This window comes from Eptatretus burgeri, chromosome 12 (assembly GCF_056783735.1).
Source record: "Eptatretus burgeri isolate ZD-2024b chromosome 12, Ebu_testis_v1, whole genome shotgun sequence".
In the NCBI taxonomy this organism is placed as follows: Eukaryota; Metazoa; Chordata; class Myxini; order Myxiniformes; family Myxinidae; genus Eptatretus; species Eptatretus burgeri.
The window spans coordinates 65,824,959-65,842,772 of record NC_140972.1 but is presented as its reverse complement, the minus strand read 5'-3'; the positions used below and the strand labels follow the sequence as shown (position 1 = coordinate 65,842,772).

General features: G+C 43.8%; 1 protein-coding gene across 3 annotated transcripts in view; it reads right to left on the bottom strand.

Annotated features, from left to right (window-relative positions):
* The window catches only part of LOC147015794 (cytosolic purine 5'-nucleotidase-like), a 74,099-nt gene that overhangs the window by 9,119 nt on the left and 47,166 nt on the right, over positions 1–17,814 (bottom strand). For all 3 annotated transcript variants that reach the window (XM_085848310.1, XM_085848311.1, XM_085848312.1), the window contains 2 exons: positions 8,998–9,064; positions 8,669–8,839 (listed from right to left, as the gene is read on the bottom strand). In XM_085848310.1, coding sequence (XP_085704436.1) covers positions 8,669–8,839; positions 8,998–9,064 — 238 coding nt within the window. The remainder of the gene's footprint in view (positions 1–8,668; positions 8,840–8,997; positions 9,065–17,814) is intronic.

Genomic DNA, 17,814 nt, shown 5'->3' with positions numbered 1-17,814 from the left:
ATTGTATAACTGTGTGGTCTGCTCAGGAAGCACTTTATAACTGGGATTTTGTTTCTTTTTTTGTAAAAATTTCATTGCAGAAGCTTTATTTACATCATTGCAATGGTGATGTACGAAAAGAAGTTATTTTTGACAGCTGCAATTGCTAAGATCGATGCAGGGTGAACCAGCTTTCAAACATTGCAACAATCAACACATCCACGCTCAGATTTGCAACCACATTTGATCAGCTCTGTGCAGGCTTTGGCTGCTTCAGGGATAGTCATCCAGTCTGCCAGTGGTGATCCTTCATCCAGGAGGAAATGTATGTCTCTCTGAAATCCCCAAGATTATCTTATACAGGGAACTGGATAACGCTTACACCATTCCCATGAAATGATCCCTTGGTTGTGGTCGAAGAAGGGTTGTGATCGATGTTATCTAATGCACAAACTGTGAAGAGACCTTTCCTCAGAATAGATGGACACACAATACCATCAGCTTGAAATTTATCACACATTGAAGAGGCCAAGTAATTCTCAAGCTGCAGAACTCAACTGTATGAAATACTCAGGCCTAATTTTGCTAGTTGGTCAATCACTTTTCTGTTTCTGGTCAAGGTGTGGATGTTCATTCTGATGTAGATGGGAAGTGGAGGCTCTCACTCTGGAGAATGCCGATTTAGAGTTTCTTCTGTCTGGCATCTTTTCTTTGAGTTGTGAAGGAACAATTCAGATATAGTTTGACAAGCATGGGTATCATCCACATCACTATTTAAGTTTGGTCCATAAAGGATCATTGATGAAAGGAGTTTGGTGCTGGGCAACATATTTTGACAATCCGGGGGGAAATGGCCAGAAAATTTGAAGCGAGTCTCTTTGAACATTTCTTCTCTGCATATTTTTGCAACTTTTGCAAACAAGAGAGCTTCTGATTCATAGTTGTGCTCCAGAAAACCATCTCTGAGCAATTTTTGCATTCCCTCTGGAAACACAAGAACTACATTCTTGCCATCTCACTGCTCCCACATACCTGTATCAGCAAAGTGCTCAAGAAGCCAGTTTTTAAAACGGGTCTTGATGGATAAGTCATACCCAAGATCTTGAAGACGACAATGGTAGAGTGTGAAGTTCAGACAGCTTGACGAGATATGTTCCGTCCTCAACGGCATATTCAACACGAGAAACCAGCTCCACAAATGCTCGAGCATCTACTTTCTCCTTTTATGCTTGATGATGTACTTTTTCTTTGATGAGCCCGATGTCTGTTTCTATACTGTCAAACATTCAAGATGGTACCTAGCTTCCAGAGAAACTAAATCCCCACCTGCTATTTTTGCAAGGAGCTGCTCATCTTGCATGCCATCTGTCTGAGGGATTGATCAGCACTAAATGTTTCAAATTTGTGCAGTTTGTAAGCGTGAATGGTTTCACAGAATATGCACACACATTTAGCATTGAACACTGACTGCCTCTTTGAACGTCGCATCCCTGGCACCTCATCTTGTTTTTCTTTTTTTTGCCTTTCAAGTTTTGATTTGTTGAACTTTTGATGGCATGAGCGATGCCATGAAGCCTTATTTCTTACAAAGTGTTCTGCTGTTCCGTTTTCTCCATAATCTACGTCAACTGGCAATGCATTGATGTTGCGAAATTCTTCCACATTTTAAAGAAATGCTTTGTAGACTGTGGATGCATCATAATTGTGTCTTTGTCTGAGGACACAACAAGTTCTCCGGTGTAGCTTGCTGACAGATAATGCAGGCAAGTCCAGTTTATGATGAACTGAAAATAAATTGTAAATACAAAACAAACTAGAGGGGGAGCACTCGGTAGAGTGCAAAACCTCTGCCGCCAATACTGCTAGGTCACTCAAGTGAACCTGATATCCTATTCATTCGATTTGACATCAACAGTGCTCACAGAGTTATAGTTTGCAACTTTCCCTTTTACTTTTACATACTCAATTCATTCGTCATAACTAGATTCCTTGAGACAGAAATTGATTTTACGTGGGTATATCCACCTGAAGTTCGAAAATCGGCCGCAATTATAATTTTGGCATGTTTTTTTTTGTTGGAAATCACTTATAACATGAAGAAATGCAAAAAAAAAAAAAAAAAAAAAAAAAAAAAAAAAATCGAAATTTTGTTGAAAAAAAAGTTGCAAAATTTTTTTTTGGGGGGGTGGGGGGGTTGGAAATCACGTAAAACATGTAGAAATGCAAAAAAAAAAAAATTCAAATATTTTTTCAAAATGGCCACCATAGCGGCCATATTGGATCTTGGACCAAGTCCAAAATCTAATGGCATGATCCTTGGACCATACCTAATCCCCCACCAAGTTTCGTCGAAATCCGTCGAGGAGTTTTTCCATAATACTGTTCACAAACAAACAAAGGGGTGAAAACAGTAACCTCCGATCTCTAATGGTGGAGGTTAAAAATTATCCCCGGTTGGGGGTGACGGTCATCTCTGTTTTGACCGTATCACATCGACAATTTTTCCAACTTTGAAGACACGTGACTCGATAACCAGGACAAATTTTTAAAAAAACCAGCCCGACCAAATTTAGATATTGTTCCATATCAGAATCCGAAGAAATTTCTAAGATAGGATCACAAACGGCGGAGGAGATAGATTTTGAAAATGGACGATTTCCCAATTTTGGAGTGGCTTTGACCTTGACCATCAATCGTTTCAAAAGTCATACCGTCGTGCATCACTCATCGACCCCTACCTACATACCAAGTTTCATCAAGATCGGGCGAATTTTTTTTGACCGTATCACATCGACGATTTTTCCCAACTTTGAAGACACGTGACTCTAACCAGGATGAATTTCAAAAAACCAGCCTGACCAAATTTAGATATTGTTCCATATTATCAGAATCCGAAGATTTTCGAAGACACGACCTTCAATCGGGTCAAAGGTCATACCGTCGTGCATCCCTCATCGACATCTACCCACATACCAAATATCAAGAAAATCGGAAGAAAAAAATGGGGACGTACGTACGGACATCGAGACTGGTTTTGTTAGGTCATATCGTTAGAGATGACCTAATAAAATGAGGACATTTAACAGGACTGCTAATTCAAATATCTAAAGAATTTCAGGAATGGGTATTAAATCATCATGACTATATTGTATTAAATATCATTGTTAGAGGTGTAATTCGAAGACAGGCCATTGTAATAGCAACACAATATTTACATTTCTGTTCAAATAAACAAAACAGTTATCGTCACAATACAGGGCCAAAACGTAAAGAAATATTCACTTACAACATTCAAAAAATTGAAATTCTACCACTTTTCTTTGTTTTTACAATTAAATTATGATGTCATAATGACATCATAACACTTAATGGGTATCTTTAATCGAAATAATTACATCGTTATGCAGTTCCTTGACAGCTTGAAGAGATATGTATACAAGAAGAAATATCGATATAATTACATCGTTATGCAGTTGCTTGACCCACATACATAGTCAGTATGTCTTAAATATCACATCATAGCATTTTATAATGTAATTTTGATACAGACTTGGTTTTATAAAGTAAGTAATAGATGATGAAGGCATTATGACATCATAAAGCACCCTTCCCATTGTCCATTTTTTTGGAGCATGACCTTTTTAAAATCATAATTCCCATGTGCAGCTCTGGTGCAAAAATAGGGCTTTTGTCCATCGTGTAACGATCTTTGTCATTTTTGTTGCTAAGATATGGCGCAACAATGGCCAATATGAGAGAGGCCTCGTGAATACAGGAACTGCGATAAACCACACCTCCATAGCCATCGAACATCTTTTCTATGTCGACCAAGTTTTGTCTGCCTTTACAACATATGTTCCTCTTGAACAATGAGAAACGGAGCCCCAAAATTCATAGCACATGTATGCATGATAGTGTTTTACCCTTCTTTCTAAATGATAAAAATATTCTGCGTCACGTGCTGTAGCATTCAATTGCTGCATACTTTGGAGCTGTCATTGCTTGGCAATATTTTTCTAATATCAATATCCACAACAAAATTTGGAAAAGCAATGCAGACTTTGATATTCAACATCATAGCAGGAATATCAGGCAAGTTATATGTCAATTAAAACCCACATGATCTGATGGTGGTTTGATCATCTTTTCTAAACACACATATTGAAGAAAACCACATCTTGGAAAAATGTCAAAGTAATCAAATATTTAACTTTTGCATCATCGCATGCTGACTCCATTGTTGTCGGGTGCTGCACCTTACTGCACCATGCTTGAGTGTGTTGCATCATTATTCTGGGGTTTACTCAGTATGACTCACTACACTAACTTTACAAAGATATAGGTGCTTAAAATTTGCATAATAACCTATAAAGCGTTTTATTATTTCAGCTGATTATGACGTTATCCATCCATCTATTGGGACTATACTCTGTGTATAGCGTTGGTGCTGCCTAAGCAGTCTCCTTGGCTATTGGACACAATCCGGGATGAGTCGCCACTCCGACACAGGATACCAACAAGCTGGTCCTCATTTTGCCGACCTCGGAAGGATGACAGGCAGAGTCAACCGCACCTGGTATTAATTCAACAGCAGAGTGGGATTTGAACTCAGGATCCTAGGATCCCAAGCCCACCGCCCTCACCATTAAGCCAACACCAGGCATAATGACGTTATGCTAAAACATTAAAGTCATTGTCACGATTGTACAGAGACATGACAGAAGTAAATAGACACCTTAAATTTATTCATTTAATCTGTATAAAGCAAGATTTACTCAGCAATTTGTGTTAATATTCAACTATTTATTTGCAAAAACGAGTTCCTGGGTCGTGTATGACAATTAACTATGTCTCAAGCCTAGGGAGCACACGACCTTTGCAATTTTCAAAGAGGACGAATTGTTGACCAATTGGAAGGTGGAGTCAGCCAACGTCAGATAGCTCAGAACCTTGGCATTCTGCTTTCTACGGTCAATCGGGTGATTGTGCAATTCACCAGCGAAGGCAACGAATCCACAGCTTCCCGTTCTGGTTGACCTGGGCCCTCAGAAAGGTGCCTTTGAGCTGTCAAGCGGTTCATTGAGAAAACTCCTTATTGCAAGGCAGCAGATGTTGCAGAGGAGGTCCAAGTTAGCTCAAGAACTTCCATGCAGTACCTTCATCAACTGGGCTACTATGGGAGAGCAGCTTGGAGAAAACCTCTTCTTAGACCAGCCAATATTCAAAGGAGAAAGAAGTGGACAGACGAGATGGTCACCAGACCCTTGGAGTTTTGGAAAACTAATTTTTTCAGATGAATCCCAATTTGCTCAATTTTCGGAGAGTGGACGCATATGGGTCTGGAGACTTCCCAGTCAAGAGTTCTCTTTGAACCAATTGTAGCCAACTCTCAAACATGGTGGTTTTTCAATGATGGCATGGGGAGCAATCTGGAGCGCTGGTCAGTTAGAGCTTGTGGAGTATGTTGGCAACATCACCTCTATGACACACATTTCTATCCTTGAGGATGGACTTCTCCCTGTCTTCTCCACTGGTCAGATGGTCAAAATAAACACTGTTCATGGAAGTTGGAGCTCCATGCCACGCTGCAAAAAAGACCAAAGAATGGCAGGAGAGAAATGGGATCAAGTGACTTGCATGGCCAAGTCAGTCTCCTGACAAGAATTCCATTGAACACCTCGGGCCATGTTGGATCGAGCTGTGTGGAAAAAGTCCAGGAAACCAACATCACAGGCAGAATTGCTAAACCTTTTGCATGAAACCTGGGCAGAAATCCCACAAGAGAAAATTTCAGAACTCGTTAGTTCTATGCCTGAAAGAGTAAAATCATTGAAATCTGCAAATGGCAAGTCTACCAAATATTACAGTATGTATTAAAATGGATCAAATGTTTTTCAAACGTTAAATAAATAAATTCTTTGAAAATCATGGTGTCTATTTACTTCTGTCATGTCTGTAGATAGGGCCTGACTTTATCCTTGCTGCTCAATGATATTTCTGCTTTCATAATTATCATCAAAGTACCACAGTATACTCTTTACAGAGTGATGGTTCTGACGAAGCAGTTCCTGTGTAAGGGTTGTGCTGGGTGGTTTTCTGTTAGCTTAATAGCAGTCAATCAGTGCAGGAATATATAATTTGTTCATGGTGCCGGCCTCAACTACTCTTTGCGAAGGACACCCTTGGATCTTTAACGTCCAGCAACTAATGCCAGCAGACAAGACGCCCAGTTTAACGCCCATCTGGTGTGGTGAACTGCCTGTGAAACACCAGCATGACAGCTTATAGCTGGGTTAGGAATCAAACCCAGGTGACAGCTTGGCGGTGAGTACACATACATCTATAGGCTATCATGTCAGCCCCTAGCTACTTCAGAACCAGTTAAAACTACAGATTTATTGGCACTTCGAAACAACACTTTCACACTCACTCAATGTAGGTGCTTTTTGATTAATCTTCCAGCGTGGTGTCAGACCAATGACAGATGTCCAAGTACAAAGGCCATTATTTGGCTGTTCGTTTTCACAATTAAATGGAGTATCCTTAATTGGTGTAAACCATTCAAAAGGCAATAACACCGATTGATGGCTGTTTTTTAAACCAATGTCCAAGTTTGTGCCTATGGCACAAAGTTCTCATTTGTATCCCACTCACCCTCTGATCTGCCAGATAAATGGAAGTTTATTTTTTAAACACTAACTTTAATAGTATTGGAGTAATCAGTGGATTTGATGATATAAGGAGTTAACTCTTATGTTGCTTGGATTCCAGGTTCAAATGCCATACAATGTATTGTTTTGTCCATTGTCTACCAATAGCAGCAAGTCATGTAAGTATACACCGATGTCTCCAAAGGAGACATACATACAGGTTCCTCCATAAAAAAACAACAACAAACTTTGATCAATGTAATGTTTTTGATTTTTAAAGCCCAACAATAAAGAGCTTGCCATTGGATTGAATCTTGAACACAGTTGATAAGCTACAAGCTTTGCAAAAGCCCAAAAAATAAAGAAGGGATGCAATGTGTGCATAATGTATCAAACAAGTTTGAATCCGTATTTCATGTAATGCGAGTTGATACTGTTATGGATCAGTATTTTAATTTAATTGTGCTTTCGTGAAGGTTGTTTCGGATGTTGAATGCCCTATTAGGTAGCACGGACGCCAACAGCGGCTGCAGCAGCCTCGGCAATGACAACAATATGGGATGTAAAAGACACCGACAGTTTGCGTAAAGAGAAGAAAGACGAAGGAATGAAAGAGACAAAGGGGGAGAAAGGCAATGACATGTCCTCCTAGGCTGTTGCACTGATTCTTATGTGGTGCAACTCACTTTAAAACTGACTAACCTCATAAAGGAGGAATCGGGGGTCTTCTGTATGCGAACCTTGGATGGTTCAGTGACTCCCCTATTCCCTCACCACGACAGATCAACTTCAGCCATTGGAGAGTCAGCATTGCTTCACATATCATACCAGGTGAGGTATCATTTGCTGAACTCCCTCTACTTGTTGAATCTACTTGTCAGACATTGCACTGCTGTTATCTCATAGACTAATTCAAAACTCGTATATCCTCGCTGGTGCATTATCAAGAAGGCAGCTTACCCGTTCCACCACTTTCTCTTTTTCAAGTTACAGATTATCCTTAACAGCTTGGAATTCCTGTTTTTATCTCTCACACAACTTGACCTGTGGACTTGGGTTCTTCTCCATACTTCGGTGGTGCAAGACTTTCACCTTCTGAGGACTTTAAAGATGCAACTGGCCTGTCGGCTTCATCTTGTGAGCACCCTCTGGACTAGATCCTTTTGAACATGCTCATCGCCGACCCCTCACCAATCTATAACCACTGGAGTTTATAGTATAAACTGTTTGCTTGCGATAAGTTGCCACCTCAAGAGTCATGACTTAACCTGTAGCTGTAGTGTGGTTGGTGATGTTTGTACTTAATTAATTTGGGGATTCTTGGGAAAGTCATTGAGTGTTGCATTTAATTAGTATTATTGTGTTTACAGTAGACAGTAGGGAATAATGAAATTTCCTTATAAAGTTACCCTTCTGTCTCCTTCCATATGTAGGTTTCACCCATAAAACAACACAAAGGGCACATTAGTGTCTTTATTTATTTTCTGTCACGACATCCTCCGGGTTACCGGTGTACTCGCTGTGGTGCTTCAGGTTGACATGGAACAAACAATACAAGTAAACTTTAAAAACTGCCAACTAAATTTCTGCTCTAAACTCTAAAAGGTCTAGTTGTTTGTTATCCAACTCCTCTTCCAATTTTGCCCAATTCTGACCAAATCCGGCTGGTCTTCTCAGGAGCTCCTAGGGGTTGTCCAAAGAAGGTTGGTATTATGATCCCCGGTACTCAGAGGTCACTGAGGGAATGGTTCGTGACAAAGGTTCAAAAAGTTACCAAAAGTCACAAGGGTGTAAAAAAGAAAAAAATGCACATCTGTAGAAATGCTTGCTGAATCACATGGAGAGAGGTTAAACAACATCCTCAAATGGATAAAAGAAATCAATCTAGTTTCAAAATATGAAAGCCTCATAGCAAGACAGCAAGGCACAAAGCCATACAAAAGACTAGATTTATAAAAGGGCAAAAAATGGCTTACGGCGTTTGTGAGTCCATCTCAAGGTTGCAAAGGTTTTTGCAAGCCCAAAGGCTCAAACCTTACCACTCTTTTCTGTCCAGACGCGCAGCTCCAGTGCAAGTTCTGGCACCACTAGGAAGGTTCGCCAGCCCTGACGCTTCTTCGATTTCAGAATGTCACCGAAGATGTGGTCACCAATGTACAAAATGTCTTTACCTTTCACCTTCAGCAGGTCACACAGAATATCTGAGGTGCCTGATAGCCAGCAGGGAAGTAAGGTGAAAATGAGCCAAGCAAGATGAACATAAAAAGTCATGTTTGGACAGAAATACAGTATATATATATATATATATATATATATATATATATAATTATATATTTTGCAATGGTGTACTCGCGTTGTAGACATTCACCTCCAGAGTACACGATCCCATGCTTCAGTGGACCTGTATATGTTCCTATTTTCAAGTGACCAGTTTCCTTTAATGGGGAATAAAAGTGTTTTTTTTTTAAGCACATTCACATTACATCATTATACACGTAAATTTTAATAATGAGTGCAAACTACTGAAAAAAACATGAGTAACAAATGATAAAAAACAAGGATGCATGCAAGTCCTCATCAAAGACAGAGCCCCCAACCACATCTTAACAATGACCACACTGTAGATAACAACCAATGGTCACAACTTGCGACCAAAATATATATTTTTCACCTCCTCTGTCCACTCAACTCCCTCCCAACTGCATCTTAACAAGAATGACCACACTGTAGATAACAACCAATGGTCACAACTTGACACAAAATATATATTTTTCGCTTCCTCTGTCCACTCAACTCCCTCAACCTTGCTCATGTCCCATGTGACTATGTGGTGAAAGCTGGGTCTGAGAAAAAAAAAATCATTAACTCAAGGCTCAGATTACATTCTGTAATCTGTCATTAACCTTGTGCCGTGTCTGTCCCATGTTCCCAAGTGAACAAATAAGAATAGATAGATAAGATTTATAGTGATTCTCAACAGGGGATGATTTACTTTATATTTGCTACCTCAGGTGTGTGTGTGTGTGTGTGTGTGTGTGTGTGTGTGTGTGTGTGTGTGTGTGTGTGTGTGTGTGTGTGTGTGTGTGTGTGTGTGTGCGTGCGCGTCCCCCTCTGTTGTAATAAACCCTTTGTTCATAAAAACCTGTTGGTGGTCATCCGGGGTATGGGACCTCACCATTAAGCGCGAGTGAATTGGCTTTAAAAATCTGGTAATAGAATGATTGGGAAACACGCATTTAAAGTATTCTTAAAAGATGAAAGCACAATTGGGAAACACAACTTTAATTCACTATTAAAATATTAACTCGACACCTTTCATCCATATCAGCCTCCGACATGGTGATATCAGAACGAGCTGATTCGTCACACGGTCACGGATGTTTAATCCCAATGTGGGGCCGTTAAAAAATTACGTAATGCTATTTTTAAGGAGGGGCATACAGGCTTGATTAAACCTTGTTAATTTTTATTCGACATATGATTAGGTTTTTGGGGTCCCTCATCGTGATTAACACAACCCAAACATAGCCAATGGAAATATGACAACAAACCTGAACAGTGTATAATCAGCAGAGGCCTACATGCCAAATGTGTTCGGCCCAACCAAGATGGCGAGCATATAATTTTGTGTGGGTGCCATGGTGGGTGGAATCAAGCGAAAGATGTGGATGTGTTCCGGCAGATGTCTGACCAATTGGTGCACATTCCAAATATCGACCCCCTCAACAACAACAGCAGCAACGCGGAGCTCTAATAGAACTCTAATAGAACTAGAACTAATAGAATAGATCTCTAAGAAAACTCTAATGCGACATTGCGACATGTCGCAGGTAAAAATGGGAATATATATATATAAAAAAAAACTGAAGCACCTGGGTAAATGAGTGACACCAAGTATATTGAAAGCAATGCTTCCACACAGGTAAGGCCCATGTGTTAATAAAGCAAATATAATCCCAACATGCTTAGGGTCATATATAAAATTGCTGCATAGGCCTGGTTGCCTCTAATTATGACCAGTCTGGCTGCAAGAGGAGATCGCGTTGACTATGAAAGAGGGGTGATTGTTGGGGCAGATTGGCTGGAGCTTCAGTAACAAAGGTGTCCCTTGGCCATGGAGAGGGTAAAGATTGTAGAAATAAATAATGGTTTCCGAAAGCAGATTCAATCCTGTACTATTCTCTCCAGTAATTTTTTTTTTTTTTAATCGCCAAAATTCAGAAACAAAACGGTGTGTGCCATGACTTTTGGCTCTGATTCCAAAATCAATGCACAGATAATGCACAGAAATTATTGCATACACGTGCCGAATATGAAAGAAAAGTGTCCAGTCATTTTGAGGAGACGGACACACGGATGGATGAATAGCACCCAAAGTATTAGGCCCAAGCCGGGTTGATGCCCAGCTGATGCATCAAAAAGATTGACATAGCCATTCAACCAAGTAGCCATAAAGTCTCTATTGGTAAACATAAATGTTGAAGATATATATATATATATATATATATATATATATATATATATATATATATATATATATATATATATATATATATATATATATATATATATTGTGACGTCCACGGGACTTGAACAGTCCCGCCAACGTTGCATGAGCCGAAACGATGGAGGCGATTTATTTATTTATTTATAACCCAAAGACGGCGGTTCTAATCGCCCTACCGCAAACGGGACGAGGAAGGTGGCACGAGTCACTTTTCACTGAGTTGATGATGTTTATTCTTTTTACTATTGACCAGAAATAACAAGACTCGGCAAGAAGAGGGATCCGGGGCGATTCGACGGGATGGTGTGGGATCGGGCGTGGGGAAAAACACAGACAATTCCAATGAATAAAGAGATCTCAAACGTTCTAAGGCGCCAAGCAGACACACACACACACACACACACACACACACACACACACACACACACACACACACACACACACACACACACACACACACACACACACACACACACACACACACACACACACAACGTAGCTATCTCTGGTGGTCAGGCTGGACCGTGGTGTGGACGCAACTGTCCCTGGATCGGCGCCGGACGAGCCGGCCTTGCTCTCCTCAGGGGGGGGCAGGAGAAACCGCGGTGCTGTCGACCTCCTCCTGGTCCTGGGCCAAGTCCGCCCACAGCCGCCAGGGAACCAGCTCCCGCGCCAAGCCGCGAGCAGGAGAGGGAGGCAGGTCCACCCGCCGCCCGACCCCGTATTCCGAGTCAGCAGAACCCTAGAGCCAACCAAAGCGAGGCACGAGGCTCGGCAAGGCTCCCAGACACGATCAAGAGCACGATCAACTCAGCACAGCAACCAGGACGCTCTCTGCCAGCACAGGTTCCACATCAAAAAAACACGAGCGTTCTGGTTGTAATCTTCTTCTTCTTCTTCCTTTTCGACCCCGAACAGAACCTTTTTATCCTTCTGCCCTCGTCACCTCCAATCGAGCCGTCCATTGGCCCATTGCCGTCGCCTTCTGCCAATCGTGATCACGGGGCGGAGCCATCCGCTGCACTGTACTGTGACGTCACGGCCAGTCTCCAGAGAATACCAAAAGGGGTTTACGCAGACACACTTACCCTATCCTGTGTCCCTATCTAATTACGTGACATTTATCATTTCCCCCTTGAAGAAATGAACATTTACTAGACATCTTATCACCACTGAATTACTACTTATGACATCGAGATCCTGGTAGACTCGAACAGCATGGCATACCTAATTAAACATCCTAATTACCCTTTGAATGCATACCCCCCCCATCAAACGTAACACTGCCCCCTCCTCTGGTACCGCAGCTCCTGCAAGGTATATCACAGGCGCTACCGTACCAGCCTTAACACTTACTGACTCACACCTAATTAAGCTAACGAAATAAAGTAGGAGGGGCAATGGGCAGCGAGTCGCAGCTAACTTACCTATCCTGCTTAATGTACTACCCCCTTATGGCCTTATCCTCGCCTAAACAATCATTGGTTTTTTATTTATTTTTTAGTTTATCACATGAGAGCACTGAGCGAAGTTGCACTCCATCCTCCGGATCATCGCTCTTGCCCAGCACTCTTCCAGTGATCTGGGGAGGGGAAACAAAAGGTTCCACAAAAACACAACACTTATACTTTACATTCCTACTCTAAGCCTTAACGACACTATTCACAGGATATTTACACTTGACCGCCTCCCCCAGTGGATGCTAATAGACCCAGCGTTGCCTGGGGAGCCAATTTTCAAATTTGCTTGCCCCAAAATTATGCGGACATCATGCCCTTGCTGCACCTGTCAAGTTGTGCGGGATCGGGTGGGACTCACACATCTTCACAACACTCACACCATGGTCATCATCACATTTCTAGGTCATGGTCCTCATTTTAATCATGCAGGCTGAATCCCGTCGTGGCCGTGGGGTGGGTTACCACAAGATGATGGGGGCATCTCAGGTGCAACCATGCCCACAGGTAAGCTTTAGTCCAACCCGGACGCTTCTCCGCCCCGCTCCCTTTGATTCCCTCCCCCCTGGTAGCCATCAGCTCTAATCCCGTACAACACTCTGGAAGGGGTCTCACTGGCTCCTCTGGCCTTCCTGGGTCGCCAAGGTCCTACCTGCCTTGGTCGCCCAACCAGACCCTCTCCCAGTTGCCTCCAGACACTGTCACCATTAGCCACCAGGTGGTGAATCTCCTTGAAGGGGGTCACAATTCACGCTCACCGTGAGCTTCAGCAATCCCTGTGGACAAGCACATCATCCCCACCCACAAAACCCACTTGACTCCCCCACCCCATCGGCCTTACATGTGACACCTGCATTTCTAACACTTCACCGACCATGACCTTCCCTGTTACCACACCATGTCCAATAAAAAAAAACAATGTGTGCACCATACATTTCACTTCTTCACTTAAAACAACTCACACAGCACTTCTCACCGGATCCACGCACCAGCCATTGGACAGCCACTCGTGCCCGCTTTGTTACCAATCACCCATTGTCCCGATTGTCACTCTAAAACCCAGCAGAACTTACAAAACCATGCCAATTTTCCCACAATTAATTTTTTTTTTCACCAAAGGAGGGCACTTCGCCACAAACTCAGCAGCCGAGCATGGCCGTATATGCTCAGCCCAATCTAGTCTCCCCGACCCCCGACAGTGATCTCTGGACCCGACCTATGAAAGGGCATCTCGGATAGACCTGGTGGTTCAGTAGGAAGATTCATCCTCTGTAATATTTGGGTAATGCCAATTTCTCCCAGCTCCCCTCCCTGATCCTGGATCTCCGCCTGTCGGATCGTCACCGATGGCCTCTCTGGAACCCGACCCGGCCGACTCCACGAGGCCAGCCTGGACGCGCACTCGGCCGCTCGGTGAATGGTGGGTGGATCCTGTAACTCCACTAGCGCTCAGACCTCAGGGTCAGGGAGAGCAGCTAAAAATTTCTCTCGTGCCAGTCTGTCCCATGCCTCCACTGTAAGGTCCCGATACGCGATCCTGACTGATTGGTAAATGTCCTGTGCCAGCTCCTGCACTGTCTCACCCGGCTTTAATCTGCGGTGCTGGAGCTGAGCCCGCACCAGATCACAGTTTGCCGCGAACCCAAACCGACAGCTCAACGCCTCGCAAATGTGGGAGCTGGTCAGCATCCCCTCCGCGATCACGTGTAGCACATCTGCGGCTGGTCCCCGCAACTTTGCCACCAAATTCCCTGTACGTTCCCGCTCATTCCACCCGTTTAGTCGGGAAATGCACTCAAATTGCGTCAGAAAAGCTGCAACGCTCCCTGACCCGTCGAAATTTACCAGGGGGATCACTTTTACGGTGGCCCGCTTCTCAGTTTCTCCCTTGTCCGAATCCAGCCCAGGGATCAAACACCCTTGTGGCTGCGTATCCAATTTCGGAGCCCACTGTGGCCAAAGATGTTTTGTGGTGAGGGTTTCATGGGTCAATTTTGCCTCCTGTTCCAAACGTTGAATGGACAGATTCACCTCTTCCCGCAATATCTTCTGGGCCCGCACAACCTCCTCCAAGGCTCCGTCGCGAGTTTGTAGCTGCTCCTCAACCAACCCGGACACTCTACTTACAAAAGACGGCTCTACCATGCCTTTATCCAAGACTTCATCTTGGCTCATAATTTTATCTTGTTCGTCCAAACGAGCCTCCAATCCTTTTACCTCCTCAGCCAAATTCATCCCTCGCTTCCTCAGCTCTCCCCACTCTTCAACTTGCAGCTGCATACGAGCATCCACACAGGCACGATGACGTTCCAGGCTTTCATCCACTTTATCAACCCGAATGTTCGTTGCATCAATTTTATCTACCAATTTTTTCCGTATATTTTCCCCCTCCAATGTAATTTCTACCTTTGTTTCCTCCAATCTATCCTCGAATTTACTTTGTATTTCTCCCAATTTAACATCCACACACTCCTGCATCTCAGTTTTCATTTTGTCCATCTTTTCCCCCAATTCATCCCTCATTAAATCAATCCGTGCACCCAACTGTACCCCCATTACCCTCAATTGAGCTGTCATTTCTGCCCTCTGTGTCACGAATTGATTTTCCATTTGTGCCCCCTGTGCCATCATTTTTGCCCCCTGTGCTGTAATTGCACTCATTAAACGTTCCAACATTGTCCAGATCGTCATCGTGCCGGTTTCCGGCGCTGCCGGCTCCGTTACGGGCGATGAAGCACGTTCCACACTCGGAATGGGGAAGGTTCCAACCCTACCCCCGTCTCTCCCTTCTTCCCCCGACTCGCTGCCAGACACGTGGCCTTCCTCCTCAAACATCTGCACATCCGCCATGGTGCAGAAGTCCCGTTTGCCGCCAATTCATTTAAATTTGAAAAATCGCGCCAAAATTTTCCCGCGCTTTTCTGTAATAATTTTATATTCCAATTCGTGGCGAGATTTTAATCCTGGTATATAATTTAGAGGGGTTCGAACATCCAACACCCTGACACCAATGTGACGTCCACGGGACTTGAACAGTCCTGCCAACGTTGAATGAGCCGAAACGATGGAGGCGATTTATTTATTTATAACCCAAAGACGGCGGTTCTAATCGCCCTACCGCAAATGGGACGAGGAAGGTGGCACGAGTCACTTTTCACTGAGTTGATGATGTTTATTCTTTTTACTATTGACCAGAAATAACAAGACTCGGTAAGAAGAGGGATCCGGGGAGATTTGACGGGATGGTGTGGGATCGGGCGTGGGGAAAAACACAGAAAATTCCAATGAATAAGAGATCTCAAACCTTCTAAGGCGCCAAGCAGACACACACACACACAAAACGTAGCTATTTCTGGTGGTCAGGCTGGACCGTGGTGTGGACGCAACTGTCCCTGGATCGGCGCCGGACGAGCCGGCCTTGCTCTCCTCGGGGGGGGGGGGCAGGAGAAACCGCGGTGCTGTCGACCTCCTCCTGGTCCTGGCCCAAGTCTGCCCACAGCCGCCAGGGAACCAGCTCCCGCGCCAAGCCGCGAGCAGGAGAGGGAGGCAGGTCCACCCGCCGCCCGACCCCGTATTCCGAGTCAGCAGAACCCTAGAGCCAACCAAAGCGAGGCACGAGGCTCGGCAAGGCTCCCAGACACGATCAACTCAGCACAGCAACCAGGACGCTCTCTGCCAGCACAGGTTCCACATCAAAAAAACACGAGCGTTCTGGTTGTAATCTTCTTCTTCTTCCTTTTCGACCCCGAACAGAACCTTTTTATCCTTCTGCCCTCGTCACCTCCAACCGAGCCGTCCATTGGCCCACTGCCAATCGTGATCACGGGGCGGAGCCATCCGCTGCACTGTACTGTGACGTCACGGCCAGTCTCCAGAGAATACCAAAAGGGGTTTACGCAGACACACTTACCCTATCCCGTGTCCCTATCTAATTACGTGACATTTATCATTTCCCCCTTGAAGAAATGAACATTTACTAGACATCTTATCACCACTGAATTACTACTTATTACATCGAGATCCTGGTAGACTCGAACAGCATGGCATACCTAATTAAACATCCTAATTACCCTTTGAATGCATACCCCCCCCTCAAACGTAACAATATATATGTAATCCCCCGTTTCTCGCGGGGGTTACGTTCCAAACCTCCCCGCACGAAGTGAAAATCCGTGATGAATGGACGCCTCCCTCAAAAAAAAAATCGACTTGTCTGGTCTGGTCGGTTTGGGAGTGATTGGGTTTGAGGTGCCTGAGATCGACTAGTCTGGTCTGGTCGGTTTGGCAGTGATTGGGTTTGAGGTGCCGGAGATCGACGAGTCTGGTCTGGTCAGTTTGGCAGTGATTGGGTTTGAGGTGCCGGAGAACGACGAGTCTGGTCTGGTCGGTTTTGAGGTGCTGGGTATGAGCAGTGCTCGTCCAACGGCGGCAAACCATTTTCCTTCCCGAAGCATATAATCGAGCACCTTAACCTTAACCTTCTCCTGGAGCGTCCCAGGACCTTCCTCTGACGCTTCGGTTCCTTGCCAGAAGCCTTAGAAGGTGCAGGGCGTTTGGGCGGCATCGTGGGGCTTGGAGAAAAACCGTAGAAAATATTCGAAGTTCACAAGCGAAACTTTGTCTCATGCGTTGTGTGACTGGGTGAGCACCACGCGTTATAATTTATTGCTTAAATAATTTATATTTTATGTATTATTACCGCGATGTACGGGGGAATCCGCAGAAAAAAATTAGTTACGTTCCAAGGGAAAACCCGCGATGAACCGGGGGCGCGATAGGTGAACCGCGATGAAGCGGGGGTTGACTGTGTGTGTATATATATATATATATATATATATATATATATATATATATATATATATATATATATATATATATATATATATATATATATATATTTAAATCATTTAAGTACACTCAACTCTGGAATGACCCTCTTGTACGTATACTCAGTCGGCCCGATAGTGTTCACCTTCTTCCATCACATTGTCATAATTACAGTACTTTGAAAGCTACTTTCACATCGAATAATTATGTTCAAATTGCAAAGTAACTATTATGTATGCACAAATGGCAGAATTTGAGATTCCACCCCCCTCTCCCACCACACTTCTTCCCTCCAATCCCCCCTCTCCCACCACACTTAACTCCAACCCCCCCCCTTTCCCACCACACTTCTTCCCTCCAACCCCCCCCCCCCTTTCCCACCACACTTCTTCCC